The 16,654-nt window shown below is 41.3% G+C and overlaps 1 protein-coding gene across 1 annotated transcript; it reads right to left on the bottom strand.

The window, feature by feature from the left end:
• Positions 1-14,228: 14,228 nt before the first annotated feature.
• Positions 14,229-15,787, bottom strand: alkbh4 (alkB homolog 4, lysine demthylase). Its single transcript, XM_021617916.2, has 3 exons — positions 15,630-15,787; positions 15,191-15,382; positions 14,229-14,995 (listed from the first exon to the last, which is right to left on the bottom strand). Exons 1-3 carry the CDS (start codon positions 15,735-15,737, stop codon positions 14,477-14,479), a joined length of 819 nt encoding a protein of 272 aa, XP_021473591.2. The 5' UTR covers positions 15,738-15,787; the 3' UTR covers positions 14,229-14,476.
• Between the last annotated feature and the right edge of the window lie 867 nt (positions 15,788-16,654).

Below are 16,654 nucleotides of genomic sequence, written 5' to 3'. Positions count from 1 at the left end.
ACGCATGTCTCTCTATAATATCAATATGCCTTGTCCATTACTGTCCTGGTTAGTGATTACTGTCTTATTTCACTGTAGAGCCTCTAGCCCTGCTCAATATGCCTTAACCAACCATGTTTTTTGTTGTTTTTTTTATTCATATTACAAATATCAACTTACATTGCTACATCAAACATGTCTAGCAAACCAAACACAGGTATTAACAATGCTCAAACATACAAAAAATATAAATAAAATACAAAAAAGAAACAATTTAAGTGCAATTATATTCACTCTGAAAATATCTTATTATAATGATTCATGAAGATGTTATTATTTTTGTTATTCACTGGGGTTAGTGTTTTAATAAGGTAATTTTGGTATAGAATTTTGGAATTTTTGTTTGTGTATAAAGTATTTGGCAACAAGAATAAAAAAATAAAAATTCAGTGGTTTTGTTATCATTGCAATAGTAACATATTATATATTTTATGTTAAAATTATAGGCAGTGTTCATAATGGTAAATAAGTACTTGCAAGGTTTTCCCAAAATTTGGACACAAATTTACATTCAAAGAACAAGTGAGACAGATTTTCACCTTCTTTTATACAGAAAATTCAGATATCATCAATAGCCACAAATTTGAACATAGTATTACATGGATATATCTTATGCAAAATGTTGAAGTGCACTTCCTTAACTTTGTTTGGTATACAGTATTTGTAAGGTCTTAACCATGCATTTTTCCAGACAATGTCAGGAATAAGCATGTTCCAGAAAAATGTTCCTCTCAGTGTAAGTTGGTTTTGTGAATGAAGAATTTGTCTTATATATTTATTACAACAAGATTTTTCAAGTAAGCCCACGCCTTCCAATCTGAGTTCTGGATAAACTTTGTGATCATTCCCAAAATTAAGATGACGTTTCACAAGTGTAGTTAGACCACTGGGAACGGCTTTGATAACATAAATAAACTCTCTGAAAGGTATTGGAAACTCTTTCAATGTTATAAATTGTTCATATGTGAGAATATTACCCTTGTTGAAAATATCAAGGACAAAGTCAATATTCCTCTCATGCCAGCTGTGGTAGAACAATGACTTATTCCTTACAGTTATGTCTGAATTATTCCACAAAAGAGCTTTATGAGGAGAAAAATTGTGCAGGAAACATATTTTCCAGGCCAGTAAAGCTTGTTGGTGAAACCTAGCCAATTTAGCAGGTAATCTTTCAGGAATATAATTACATTTCAGTGAAAATTGAAGACCTCCCAATTTATTAAACACATTATTTGGAATGAAATACCATATTGAATCAGTATCGAGCAAACATTTTTTCAACCAGTTTATCTTGAAAGTGTTATTTATGTCAACAAAGTCCAACACTTCTAGACTGCCTTCAGCTCTTTGGTTAGAAAGGACATATTTTTTTAGTTTGAGACTTATTTTTCCAGATGAAGTCAAGAAAGGTCTTATTGATATCTTTACAAGTAGCTGGATTTACACAGAACGATAATGAGGGTTACACAAAACGAGGCAGTCCCTCTGCCTTGGACAGAAGTACTCTCCCAAGTATAGAAAGATCTCTTTGTAGCCAATTATTAAATATATTTTTAGTTCTCTTAATTTTAGGAGAGAAATTCAAATGTTGTCTGACTAGGTGGTTTTTTGACAGATGTATTCCTAAATATTTAACACAGTCCTTTACAGGAATATTTTCAATTTCTTTATCATCAGAGTCAAATTAACATAACATTTCACATTTAGAAACATTCAGTTTTAATCCTGATGCAATAGAAAATGCAGTTATAGCATTAAGGGCATGTGCGACCTGGTTTTTGTCTCTTAAGAAAAGAGTAGTATCATCAGCCAGTTGGGAAATTTTGATTTCTTTGTTAAAAATGGTTAAGCCATACATAAATGTTCACCAAATCCAAAAAGTTTAAGAGACCTAAAGAGAAATTAATGTTCAATTGTGTCAAAGGCTTTACAGAAGTCCAGAAATAGGACAACCGCATCTGAGTCAATTGCATCTGAATAATCTATAAGGTCCAAGACTAAACGAATGTTAGAGCTTGTGACGGCCCTTCATAAATCCTGTTTGAGTCTCATTTATAATGGTATCTATTCCTTTCTTTAATCTTTTTTTAACCAATTGTCAATGAGAGAAGGGTCTTTATCAGGCTTCGGAATCAGTGAAATAAGGCCCTGTTTCATAGTGGAGACCATTTCCCCCTTTTTAATGCAATCTTGAAACATATTGAAAATCGGGTCTTCTAGTAACTCCCAAAACTGTCTATATAATTCAACTGACAGGCCATCAGGGCCAGGTGATTTCCCTTTTTTCATTGAATTCAGAGCCTCTCTAATTTCTCCAATTGACACAGGTGAATCACAAACTGAGTGGAAATCATCCTCAGTTACAGGGACACAATTCTGAATGTGGCAAATGTAACTTTCACAACCATCTTCCTGAAATTGAGAGTTGCAAAGGTTTTCATAAAAGGAATTGACAAATGGTGATATTGTAATGGGATCTTTGCATAAAACATTGTTAATTTGTTAGAGTATTTGAGTATTTGTTGTTTAAATCCTGTACTTTCCTGGTAAATTGGGTAAAAATGGTCTTATTAGGAGCATGTGAGTTATGTCCGTATACATTACAGATGATGAAAATAGCATTGTCAAGTTTAACAGTTACTATGACCCATCTGCCGTCTTGTGAAGATGTGGATTCTAGAATGTCACCTTTAAACTTGTGAATAAGTGTCAAAACACCAGCAGAATGATTTGATCCATGACTGAAATAGGCCAAATAGGCCATATCTCCCCAAAATTTCAAATCACTTTCACCCGAATGAGTTCTCTGAAGAAGGACAAAATCTGCATTACTGCGTTTACAGTATAAAAATAAAGCTTTCCTTTTTGTAGGATTTCTCAAACCCCTAGTATTCAGACTAACGATATTGAGTGAATTGAAAACGAACTCCTGCATTAAAAAATAAAGAACACAAATTAGATAACAAGTATTAATGTGAACAATGAAACAAACAGTGAACCTTGAGAGGATTACTCGATGGAAAACTACGCTCAGATGAGGTAGCGGTGGTTAACAGAATAACAAATCTATTTACTTCCTTTTCTTTGGCAAGTGTTCATCAGTTGTAGTTCGAACGGTACATGTATAATTGGCAGTACATTAACTGTACTCATGGTAGTACTCACAGTTCCAATTTGCTTAATGTCAACAGAGTTACCCAGTAATCATTCTTCCTTCGATAAATGCGTGTGGGCCCTTGAACCCCGCCTTCTTTCCTTATTGTCGCGCCTTCTGTATATCCTGCGGTATCAGAGCTTCTTTGATGCAGAGTTTCTTCTCGTCCAGAAACTTGTTCCCCTTGGCCATTTTCCATATGATGTCCCTGTAATGGCGCATAGTTAAGCGCAAGAGGATATTGCGAGGGGGTCCATCAGATCTTCGTTTCCCAAGTCGATGTACCACATCAATCACGTCTCTTAGCCTGTCTTTGATGCATGGTGCCACTTTTCCCAGGATATTAATGACTACTTCTCTAATATCCTCTCCCTCTACCTCTTTTACACCTTGGATTTTCAGATTCCACCTGCGAGAGTACCTTTGAAGTTCAGCTACATTCTCACACAGCTCATTATTTTTGGATTGCATTTTCTTCAGCTCATTCTCTAGGAACGTTATCTTTTCCTTGTTCTCGCTCTCAATTTTGTGTAGTTGATTGACAGTTTCTGACAGATTATCGATCTTCTTTGATGTTTCTTCTGTAGCCCGCTCTATGATGGACACTTTGGAGAGCGTGGCGTCTTGTTTAGTAGACAGGGACTGGATTGCAGAGAAAAGTTCCGACATGGAAATGTCTTCTTTTACTTTTTTTACCGGTGGATTTTACTTGGGGTCTGAGGTAAAGAGGTTGCAAGGATTTCATCCTGGTCAGTTGTGTTCTTTCTCTTGCTTGAGATCGCGGCTTCGAGTGTATCCATGCTGCTCTGGTCCTCGTTGTGGCTAGCTAGCATGTCAGCCGTCTTCTGTGAGACTTGGATATTTAGTCTACTTTTGTCTTTCTGTCGTGTTCTTCCCATTCAACTTGACAAAAACTAACTCTAAACTTATCCCATGTCCATAAAAAAGTTATAGTTAGTTTCTTTCAATATTAATAGCCAATATTTGACTGTTAACCACCTAACTCTCAATATTGCTTTGAAGAGCGGAAAACACTCCCTCTCACAGTGACGCCATCTTGGAGTCCTCCTTAACCAACCATGTTGTTCCACCTCCTACATATGCGATGACATCACCTGGTTTAAACATCTCTAGAGACTATCTCTCTCTCTTCATTACTCAATGCCTAGGTTTACCTCCAATGTACTCACATCCTACCTTACCTTTGTCTGTACATTATGCCTTGAATCTATGCTATCGTGCCCAGAAACCTGCTCCTTTTACTCTCTGTTCTGAACGTGTTAGACTGCCAGTTCGTATAGTCTTTAGCCGTACCCTTATCCTACTTCTCCTCTGTTCCTCTGGTGATGTGGAGGTTAATCCAGGTCCTGCAGTGCCTCGCTCCACTCCCACCCCCCAGGTGCTCTCATTTGTTTACTTCTGTAAACGTAAAAGCCTTGGTTTCATGCATGTTAACATTAGAAGCCTACTCCCTAAGTTTGTTTTACTCAATGCTTTAGCACACTCTGACAACCCAGATGTCTTAGCCGTGTCTGAATCCTGGCTTAGGAAAACCACCAAAAACCCTGAAATCTCCATTGCTTACTATAACGTTTTCCGCCAAGATAGAACTGCCAAAGGGGGCGGTGTTGCAACCTACTGCAAAGATCGCCTGCAGAGTTCTGTATTACTATCTTAGTCTGTACCCAAACAATTTGAGCTTCTACTTCTAAAAATTCACCTTTCCAGAAACAAGTCTCTCACTGTTGCCGCTTGCTATAGACCTCCCTCTGCCCCCAGCTGTGCCCTAGATACCATATGTGAATTGATTGCCCCCCATCTATCTTCTGAGCTCGTGCTACAAGGTGACCTAAACTGGGACATGCTTAACACCCCGGCCATCCTACAAACTAAGCTTGATTCCCTCAATCTCACACAAATTATCAATTAACCTACCAGGTACAACCCCAAATCAGTAAACACGGGTACCCTCATAGATGTCATCCTAACTATTCGCCCTCCAAATACACCTCTGCTGTTTTCAATCAAGATCTCAGCGATCACGGCCTCATTGCCTGTATCCGTAATGGGTCTGCGACCAAACGACCACCCCCCATCACTGTCAAATGCTCCCTGAAACACTTCTGTGAGCAGGCCTTTCTAATCGACCTGGCCGGGGTATCGTGAAATGACATTGACCTCATCCCGTCAGTAGATGATGCCTGGCTATTCTTTAAAAGTGCCTTCCTCACCATCTTAAATAAGCATGCCCCTCTCGAAAAATGTAGAACTAGGAATAGATATAGTCCTTGGTTCACTCCAGACCTGTCTGCCCTTGACCAGCACAAAAACATCCTGTGGCGTTCTGCATTAGCATCGAATAGCCCCCGTGATATGCAACTTTTCAGGGAAGTTAGGAACAAATATACACAGACAGTTAGAAAAGCTAAGGCAAGCTTTTTCAAACAGAAATTTGCATCCTGTAGTACTAACTCAAAAAAGTTCTGGGACACCGTAAAGTCCATGGAGAATAAGAGCACCTCCTCCCAGCTGCCCACTGCTCTGAGGCTAGAAAACACTGTCACCACCGATAAATCTACTATAATTGAGAATTTCAATAAGCATTTCTCTACGGCTGGCCATGCTACCCCTACCCCGGTCAACTGCCCGGCACCCTCCACAGCAACCCGCCAAAGCCCCCACCATTTCTCCTTTACCCAAATCCAGATAGCTGATGTTCTGAAAGAGCTGCAACAAATCAGCCGGGCTAGACAATCTGGACCCTCTCTTTCTAAAATGATCTGCCAAAATTGTTGCAACCCCTATTACTAGCCTGTTCAACCTCTCTTTCGTATCGTCTGAGATTCCCAAAGATTGGAAAGCTGCCGCGGTCATCCCCCTCTTCAAAGGGGGTGACACTCTAGACCCAAACTGCTACAGACCTATATCTATCCTACCATGTCTTTCTAAGGTCTTCGAAAACCAAGTTAACAAACAGATTACTGACCATTTCGAATCCCACCATACCTTCTCCGCAATGCAAGCTGGTTTCAGAGCTGGTCATGGGTGCACCTCAGCCACGCTCAAGGTTCTAAACGACATCATAACCGCCATCGATAAGAGACATTACTGTGCAGCCGACCTGGCCAAGGCTTTCGACTCTGTCAATCACAACATTCTTATTGGCAGACTCGACAGCCTTGGTTTCTCAAATGATTGCCTCGCCTGGTTTACCAACTACTTCTCTGATAGAGTTCAGTGTGTCAAATCTGTTGTCCGGACCTTTGACAGTCTCTATGGGTGTGCCACAGGGTTCAATTCTCGGGCCGACTCTCTTTTCTGTATACATCAATGATGTTGCTCTTGCTGCTGGTGATTCTCTGATCCACCTCTACGCAGACAACACCATTCGGTATACTTCTGGCCCCTCATTGGACGCTGTGTTATCTAACCTCCAGACGAGCTTCCATGCCATACAACTCTCCTTCCGTGGCCTCCAACTGCTCTTAAACGCAAGTAAAACTAAATGCATGCTATTCAATCGATCACTGCCCGCACCAGCTCCCCCGCCCAGCATCACTACTCTGGACGACTCTGACTTAGAATAAGTGGACAACTACAAATACCTGGGTGTCTGGTTAGACTGTAAACTCTCCTTCCAGACTCACATTAAGCATCTCCAATCCAAAATTAAATCTAGAATCGGCTTCCTATATCGCAACAAAGCATCCTTCACTCATGCTGCCAAAACTCGTAAAACTGACCATCGACTTCGGTGATGTCATCTATAAAATAGCCTCCAACACTCTACTCAACAAACTGGATGCAGTCTATCACAATGCCATCCGTTTTGTCACCAAAGCCCCATACACTACCCACCATTGCGACCTGTACGCTCTCGTTGGTTGGCCCTCGCTTCATACTCGTCGCCAAACCCACTGGCTACAGGTTATCTACAAGTCTCTGCTAGGTAAAGCCCCGCCTTATCTCAGTTCACTGGTCACCATAGCAGCACCCACTCGTAGCACGCGCTCCAGCAGTTATCTCACTGGTCACCCCCAAAGCCAATTCCTCCTTTGGTCGTCTTTCCTTACAGTTCTCTGCTGCCCATGACTGGAACGAATTGCAAAAATCTCTGAAGCTGGAGACTCACATCTCCCTCACAAGCTTTAAGCACCAGCTGTCAGAGCAGCTTACAGATCTGCACCTGTACCTGTACATAGCCCATCTGTAAACAGCCCATCCATCTACCTACCTCATCCCCATACTGGTATCTATTTATTTTGCTCCTTTGCACCCCAGTATCTCTACCTGCACATTCATCTTCTGCCGATCTACCATTCCAATGTTTAATTGCTATATTGTAATTACTTCGCCACCATGGCCTATTTATTTCCTTAACTTACCTCATTTGCACTCACTGTATATAGACTTTTTGTTTTCTTTTGTTCCACTGTATTATTGACTGTATGTTTTGTTTATTCCATGTGTAACTCTGTGTTGTTGTATGTGTCGAATTGCTACGCTTTATCTTGGCCAGGTCGCAGTTGCAAATGAGAACTTGTTCTCAACTAGCCTACCTGGTTAAATAAAGGTAAAAACAAAAAAATCCCTCTACTGGTAAAGATCTACTACTCACATCACTCCTCTCAGGTGCTCTCCCCCTAGACCCATCTTCCTCTATTTTCTTCACTGCCTCAGTATATCTGTTAAAGGTCCCCAAAGCACACACATCCCTGGGTCGCTCGTCTTTTCAGTTCGCTGCAGCTAGCGACTGGAACGAGCTGCAACAAACACTCAAACTGGACAGTTTTATCTCAATCTCTTTATTCAAAGACTCAATCATGGACAGTCTTACTGACAGTTGTGGCTGCATTGCGTGATGTATTGTTGTCTCTACCTTCTTGCCCTTCGTGCTGTTGTCTGTTCCCAATAAGGCTTGTACCGTGTTTTGCGCTACTACTATGTTGTGCTGCTGCCATGTTGCTACCATGCTATGTTGTTGTTTTAGGTCTCTCTTTATGTAGTGTTGTGTTGTCTCTCTTGTCGTGATGTGTGTTTTGTCCTATATTATTTTTTATTTTCTTTCTATTTTTAATCCCGGACCCGTCCCTGCAGGAGGCCTTTTGGTAGGCCGTCATTGTAAATAAGAATTTGTTTTTAACTGACTTGTCTAGTTAAATAAAGGTTTAAAAAAAAGTATAAAAAAGAATTACAACTTTTTATTTTATTTATTTCACCTTTATTTAACCAGGTAGGCCAATTGAGAACAAGTTCTCATTTACAACTGCGAGTTACACATAAACAAATGTACAGTCAATAACAGAATAAAAAAAAATCTATGTACAGTGTGTGCAAATGTGAAGAGTAAGGCAATAAATAGGCCATAGAAGCGAAATAATTACAATTTAGCATTAACACTGGAGTGATAGGTGTGCAGATGATGATGTGCAAATAGAGATACTGGGGTGCAAAAGAGCAAGAGGATAAGTAGCAATATGGGGATGAGGTAGTTGGGTGTGCTATTTACAGATTGGCTGTGTACAGGTACGGTGATCGGTAAGCTGCTCTGACAGCTGATGCTTAAAGTTAGAGAGGGAGATATAAGATTCCAGCTAAGGTGATTTTTGCAATTCGTTCCAGTCATTGGCAGCAGAGAACTGGAAGGAAAGGCAGCCAAAGTAAGTGTTGGCTCTGGGGATGACCAGTGAAATATACCTGCTGGAGCTTGTGCTACGGGTGGGTGTTGCTATGGTGACCAGTGAGCTAATGCGGGGCTTTACCTAGGAAAGACTTATAGATGACCTGGAGCCAGTGGGTTTGGCAACTAATATGTAGTGAGGGCCAGCCAACGAGAGCATACAGGTCGCAGTGGTGGGTGGTATATGGGGCTTTGGTGACAAAACAGATGGCACTGTGACATCCAGTGTGCTGAGTAGAGTGTTGGAGGCTATTTTGTAAATTACATCACCGAAGTCAAGGATCGGTAGGATAGTCAGTTTTACGAGGGTATGTTTGGCAGCATGAGTGAAGGAGGCTTTGTTTGCGATAAAGGAAACCAAATCAAGATTTAATTTTGGATTGGAGATGCTTAATGTGAGTCTGGAAGGAGAGTTTACAGTCTAACCAGACACCTAGGTATTTGTAGTTGTCCACATATTGTAAGTCCAGAGTAGTGATGTTAGTCAGGCAGGCAGGTTGCAGGCAGCAATCGGTTGAAGAGCATGCGCTTAGTTTTACTAGCAAGTATAAGAAGTTGGAGGCCACGGAATGAGTATTGTATGGCATTGAAGCTTGTTTGAATGTTTGTTAGCACAGTGTCCAAAGAAGGGCCAGATGTATACAGAATGGTGGCGTCTCCGTAGAGGTGGATCAGAGAATCACCAGCAGCAAGAGCGACATCATTGATATACATTGGGGCAAAAAAGTATTTAGTCAGCCACCAATTGTTCAAGTTCTCCCACTTAAAAAGATGAGAGGCTTGTAATTTTCATCATAGGTACACTTCAACTATGACAGAAAAAATGAGAAAAAAAATCCAGAAAATCACATTGTAGGATTTTTAATTAATTTATTTGCAAATTATGGTGGAAAATAAGTATTTGGTCAATAACAAAATTTTATCTCAATACTTTGTTATATACCCTTTGTTGGATGATATCTAAGAGGGTACCCATGGTTATTCTGTATGTCTTCACAAGGTTTTCACACACTGTTGCTGGTATTTTGGCCTATTCCTCCATGCAGATCTCTTCTAGAGCAGTAATGTTTTGGGGCTGTTGCTGGGCAACACGGACTTTCAACTCCCTCCAAAGATTTTCTATGGGGTTGAGATCTGGAGACTGGCTAGGCCACTCCAGGACCTTGAAATGCTTCTTACAAAGCCACTCCTTTGTTGCCCGGGCAGTGTGTTTGGGATCATTGTCATGCTGAAAGACCCAGCCACGTTTCATCTTCAAATGCCCTTGCTGATGGAAGGAGGTTTTCACTCAAAATCTCACGATACATGGCCCCATTCATTCTTTCCTTTATACGGATCAGTCGTCCTGGTCTCTTTGCAGAAAAACAGCCCCAAAGCATGATGTTTCCACCCCCATGCTTCCCAGTAGGTATGGTGTTCTTTGGATGCAACTCAGCATTCTTTGTCCTCCAAACACGACGAGTTTAGTTTTTACCAAAAAGTTCTATTTTGGTTTCATCTGACTATATGACATTCTCCCAATCTTCTTCTGGATCATCCAAATGCTCTCTAGCTAACTTCAGACGGGCCTGGACATGTACTGGCTTAAGCAGGGGGACACATCTGGCACTGCAGGATTTGAGTCCCTGGCGGCGTAGTGTGTTACTGATGGTAGGCTTTGTTACTTTGGTCCCAGCTCTCTGCAGGTCATTCACTAGGTCCCCCCGTGTGGTTCTGGGATTTTTGCTCACCGTTCTTGTGATCATTTTGACCCCACGGGGTGAGATCTTGCGTGGAGCCCCAGATCGAGGGAGATTATCAGTGGTCTTGTATGTCTTCCATTTCCTAATAATTGCTCCCACAGTTGATTTCTTCAAACCAAGCTGCTTACCTATTGCAGATTCAGTCTTCCCAGCCTGGTGCAGGTCTACAATTTTGTTTCTGGTGTCCTTTGACAGCTCTTTGGTCTTGGCCATAGTGGAGTTTGGAGTGTGACTGTTTGATGTTGTGGATAGGTGTCTTTTATACTGATAACAAGTTCAAACAGGTGCCATTAATACAGGTAACAAGTGGAGGACAGAGGAGCCTCTTATTAAAGGTCTGTGAGAGCCAGAAATCTTGCTTGTTTGTAAATTTAAAAAAATTAAAAATTAAAATAAAAAAGGTGACCAAATACTTATTTTCCACCATCATTTGCAAATAAATTCATTAAAAATCCTACTTTTTTCTCATTTTGTCTGTCATAGTTGAAGTGTACCTATGATGAAAATTACAGGCCTCTTTCATCTTTTTAAGTGGGAGAACTTGCACAATTGGTGGCTGACTAAATATTTTTTTTTGCCCCACTGTAGGTCTATAACAGTTTAGGTCTAGAGTGTCTCCCCCTTTGAAAAGGGGGATGACCACGGCAGCTTTCCAATCTTTGGGGATCTCAGACGATGCGAAAGAGAGGTTGAATAGGCTAGTAATAGGGATTGCAACAATTTTGGCAGATAATTTTAGAAAGAGAGGGTCCAGATTGTCTAGTCCAGCTGATTTGTAGGGATCCAGATTTTGCAGCTCTTTCAGAACATCAGCTGTCTGGATTTGAGTGAAGGAGAAGCGGGGAGGGGGGGCTTGGTCAAGTTGCTGCTGGGGGTGCTGAGATGTTGGCCGGGGTAGCCGGGTGGAAAGCATGGCCAGCCGTAGAAAAATGCTTATTGAAATTATCGATTGTCGTAGATTTATTGGTGGTGACAGTGTTTCCTATCCTCAGTGCAGTGGGCAGCTGGGAGGAGGTGCTCTTATTCTCCATGGACTTTACCGTGTCCCAAAACTTTTTGTAATTAGTGCTACAGAATGCACATTTCTGTTTGAAAAAGCCAGCCTTAGCTTTCCTAACTGACTGAGTATATTGGTTCCTGACTTCCCTGAAAAGTTGCATATCGCGGGGGCTATTCGATGCTAATGCAGTACACCACAGGATGTTTTTGTGCTGGTCAAGGGCAGTCAAGTCTGGGGTGAACCAAGGGCTATATCTGTTCTTAGTTCTATATTTTCTGAATGGGGCATGCTTACTTAAGATGGTGAGGAAAGCACTTTTAAAGAGCAACCAGGCATCCTCTACTGACGGGATGAGGTCAATATCCTTCCAGGATACCCAGACCAGGTCGATTAGAAAGGCCTGGTTGCTGAAGTGTTTTAGGGAGCGTTTGACAGTGTTGAGGGGTGGTCGTTTGACCACGGACCCATTACGCACGCAGGCAATGAGGCAGTGATCACTGAGATCCTGGTTGAAGACAGCAGAGGTATATTTACAGGGCAAGTTGGTCAGGATGATATCTAAGAGGGTACCCATGGTTACGGATTTAGGGTTGTACCTGTTAGGTTCCTTGATAATTTGTGTGAGATTGAGAGTTTAGATTGTAGGACGGCCGGGGTGTTAAGCATGTTCCAGTTTAGGTCAACTAACAGTACAAACTCTGAAGATAGATGTGGGGCAATTAATTCACACATGGTGTCCGGGGCACAGCTGAGGGCTGAATGGGGTCTATAACAAGCGACAACGGTGAGAGACTTGTTTCTGGAAAGGTGGATTTTTAAAAGTAGAAGCTCGAATTGTTTGGGCACAAACCTGGATAGTATGACAGAACTCTGCAGGCACTCTCTGCAGTAGATTGCAACTACGCCCCCTTTGGCAGTTCTATCTTGTCAGAAAATGTAATAGTTAGGGATGGACATTTTTTGGTGGCCTTCCAAAGCCAGGATTCAGGCACGGCAAGGACATTCGGGTTGGCAGAGTGTGCTAAAGTAGTGAATGCATGAAACCAAGGCTTTTATGGTTACAGAAGTCAACAAATGAGAGTGCCTGGGGAATGGGAGTAGTGCTGGGGGCTGCAGGGCCTGAGCAGGGCTGGAGGCTCTACAGTGAAATAAGACAATAATCACTAACCAAAACAGCAATAGGGATAGGCCAACAAGTAATATATGTTTCAGTAAGATTGGATTTTTAGCATTTATAGCAATGGTTATCAACTGTACTAAAGGGATGGAACGTAAGTCATAGACAATGTAGGTTGTGGTGGCAGCTGCAGAGAGGTATTTGGGTGTGCGAGACTAGACATCAGAAGAGTGACAGGGTGTGTTAAGTGGTGGTGTCCCATCATTTCAGGTTGTTGGCCTGAGGTAGGACTAAATAGTGGAGTAGGGTGAGTGTAGTGTTAGATGGTATGGTATTTGTTAAAAGAATGTTTCAAGCAAAGTATAAGTGAGTTGTACTTCAGTCTACTAGGTAGCTGTAAGGCAGCATTTAAAGGATGCCAACCTCCGTTAAACCTCATCGAAGAAGCCTTCTAACCACAGCTTTCAGCCATTAGCTTTGCCCACGGCTGGCTCATGTGAACTACAATCCCGATACTGTGTTTTAACATTTAGAAGCATCAATGATTGTTGCTTGCGATACGGCTTTCAAAAGATATGTCCCTCATTTTTCATTCGTTGTGAAGAATCGTTCAAATAAAAAATATACTTACTGTAGCAGTTTTTCACAGATCCACACAGCTATGGATGCCTCCATCCGATGGAACTACACTTCTGCTACACTTCCCGGCGCATGCTAAATAGCTAAATAGCACAGGTGGTCGCCTCTGATCTTCCGTCTGTTTCCATAAACAAGAGCTGTAATACGAAGAAATGACCTTGTGGGAACCCTAACCTTATCAAGTGGTGTATAAATGTAACCTTTTTTTCTCACTGATATGAAAGAAGGTGAATTTGCTTCCAAAACTGTACCGCAAGCGATGCGTGTTAATGAAAAAATTGAAAGTAGGGGTTCTTAACAAAACTCACCCATGGAGAAGACGCCTTCGTCCAATGACTTATGTGTAATGTAATGGAACTGAGAGTCATGATCAAGGGCTAGTGAAAGGGCTGGAAAGATAGCTAGATGGTCAAGTTTAATGTCCTCCTTTGACAGCCAACACATACACTCATACAATGCCAGTAACTTGCAATATTAGTTTAGTCTAGTGAATAGGACACTCTAGCTCTGTCAGAAACTGAATATTACGTTGTCCATGTCATAAGCCGTGAGTCGTCTATTAACTACCCAACACTGGGTGCATGCCCACTTTATAACATTCCCAAACTAACTGGGCAATGAGAACCACACATTAATAACATGCGCGCAGAATCGCATTAGCGGAAACGAAGACTGTTCTCAGGGCAGGCCTGGTTATAGCTAGCTAGATATGTTCGAGTCACGTCAGGGACAATTTTGGCTAACTCTTTTCCTAACCTGTTATGAAAAGTCACTTCTGATAGTCAAAACTGGCAGACCTGTGCTAAGAGCAGTGTGAGTATCCAGTAATACAATAGCCAATCACTACAATACATAGATTTCAATGGTCTGATTTATTTTACAAAATACACTCAAATACACACTCCTAGCAAGAAATGCAGTACAATGTGTCACCGTGTTATAACATAGTTATAAGAACTGTGAATTTACAGTTAAATTAATCAAACAATCCAACTGTATTAGTGCAATGCTTAGCCAAAGCATGTCAAAATAGTGTGCATAGAGGCTGCTTTCAGTCAAGGACATAGGATTGAAAAAAAATGAAACAGTGATGATTGCAGTCTTTCTATATCGGTGTACCCTCAAAGCTCAGAGCTATGTCCAGCAGTTGGGAGCCCATGTTTTGCTGCTCTCCCCCAGACATGAACTCAGCAGACAGCTCCCTGTAGGTACTGCACACCCTGCGCTCATGGATGTCATGTCTATGGATGGCATGTTTCCATCTGTGACGTGCTTCGCTGTATACCACCACAAGGGATCTGCAGGGAAGGTGCACAGACACTCGGACCCCCCCCGGTCCTAGTTCTGTCAGGCCCTCCTCCAGGGACATTGTGAGAGTGGTGTCTGAGAGCAGGTTGACGGTGACCAGACGCTCCCCCCACAGCCAGCTGTCATCCAGGTGGGGATCAATAGCAGACCCACGCTGGGGGTGGTAATCCAGGTTGCACTGCTCCACTGGTTGAAACCCGGCTAGGACCGGCTCCTGGGACATCCGTAGCACCAGTTTACGGCTGATTGGAGGCAGGCCGCAGAAGCCACCAAGACGCACTTTGTGTTTTTTGAAGTTCACTTTAGGCCCAAAGTCCTGTAAAGACATTTTAAAAAAGTGGGTTATTCTTTCTCGTTAGGAGTGAATGGTTGCTATCATGGGTACCTCCCATGATAGAAGAATGAACCACTGGTCATTGTCAGAGGTGATTCTGCAACTCATGCTGCCAGCCCCTATTCTCTTGCCAAAATTGCGTCATCTTGCAGCAAACGTTAGAAGATGACAACAAACCTGTTTCCGTCGACCAGACTGTGACTCTCTCCAGGCGTTGAGGTCCATATCGGTTATCAACTCATTCTCCTCCTCTTCTGATATGAAGTTATTCCATAAAAAGATTCCAGGGAAGGGAAAAGACAGCTGCTGCCCACCATAATTGCGCACAGCTCGTCTCAGCAATGGGTCGTACATAAAATCGTGTCGTATCTAAAGAAAGTCAACAAATCTGTTTAAAGAATCTCATGAAGTCATTGCTGTAATAAGTGCTTTCCAGACACATTATACAGCTAAACAGTAATACGTAATATTACTGTAGTTTAGCTATAATATGATGTATTTGTTGACAGTGCTCAGACAGGGGGGCTGGCTAACGGCGTTTGCTTCAGAGCGCTGTGTCTAGCAACCGAACAGGATCTTATTTACATTATCTATTTTTCAGTTAACACAAACTTACCGGTTGACCATTCTCCGATAATAGTCCATTTCCATTCACGCTCTCACACAATAAACAAGTTCGAATCCCCTTACAACCACAATTAGCATGGTGAATTTCCGTCGCCATTAGTAGATTACGTGTCCCACCATAACAGGACGTAGCAAAAACACATCAAATGCATTAAGTTCCGCATTGAACAAGGCAAAATGCATCAAATACTGTAGAATCATTCAAACCCAACAGTAGAAATGTTTATTTGCTCTTTTCACATTAGTGTCTCATGTTGTAGTCACTGATACTTGCAATAGAGGCTTTGTAAGAATGTAAAAGGTATGAAGAAATATTACAATAATTATTTATTTAAAAACAAAAACAAACCTTACAGTACATAACAAACCATTATTCTCAGACAATTTAGGGTCAAATAGCAAAAACACATGCTACGCATGTTGGGCATTGCAAAACTAAAACATTTAACAGCAATGAATGTGATGCAAAATATTTCCATTAAATAAAGTTTTAAACCATGCTTGCCAACTTTCAGCTGGTTAGAACTACAGTACAGAATTGGATTCGAATGAGTTTAACAACATGTGCTTCTGTTTTGAATATACCAAACCACCGTATGAGCTCAGAATTTCAGTTTTAAATCACACACACACAATTATTTGACCGATACAATTACATCCATTCCTGCATATATGTTATCATGGTCTAGAATGAAAACTCCATTCAGTACTTAGATAAAGGGACCATGCTGTACCTTGTCTAAAATACAGTCATTTTAAAGAATCCTAGTCAAATGAAAAGTGGAACAGTTCATGATATTGAGAACTCTTAAAGTGACATCCTCTTTCCCAACATTATGCACCAATCCTCATTCAATTCCTTCTTGCTTGTCCTTATCCTAAAACAACCTGAAACCTGAAACAAAGTTTAAAGAGATATCATGAATTTATTTGTTACACATTCAGCTAATCTATCGGTGTCTATTGTCATATAGTCATTTAACTTTTGTTTTTATATTATATCTCTTGGTTAAA

Source organism: Oncorhynchus mykiss, chromosome 10 (genome assembly GCF_013265735.2).
Source record: "Oncorhynchus mykiss isolate Arlee chromosome 10, USDA_OmykA_1.1, whole genome shotgun sequence".
NCBI classification, from domain to species: Eukaryota; Metazoa; Chordata; class Actinopteri; order Salmoniformes; family Salmonidae; genus Oncorhynchus; species Oncorhynchus mykiss.
This window is presented reverse-complemented; position numbering and strand designations above follow the sequence as displayed.

What these genes read in the sequence shown, in the direction of transcription:
- alkbh4 (XM_021617916.2), bottom strand. Translation starts at nt 15,737, where the DNA reads ATGGCGACGGAAATTCACCATGCTAATTGTGGTTGTAAGGGGATTCGA. An exon ending in TATCGGAGAATGGTCAACCG is followed by an intron (nt 15,383 to 15,629) that starts GTAAGTTTGTGT and finishes GACTTTCTTTAG; the next exon opens with ATACGACACGATTTTATGTA. An exon ending in AGTCTGGTCGACGGAAACAG is followed by an intron (nt 14,996 to 15,190) that starts GTTTGTTGTCAT and finishes ATGTCTTTACAG; the next exon opens with GACTTTGGGCCTAAAGTGAA.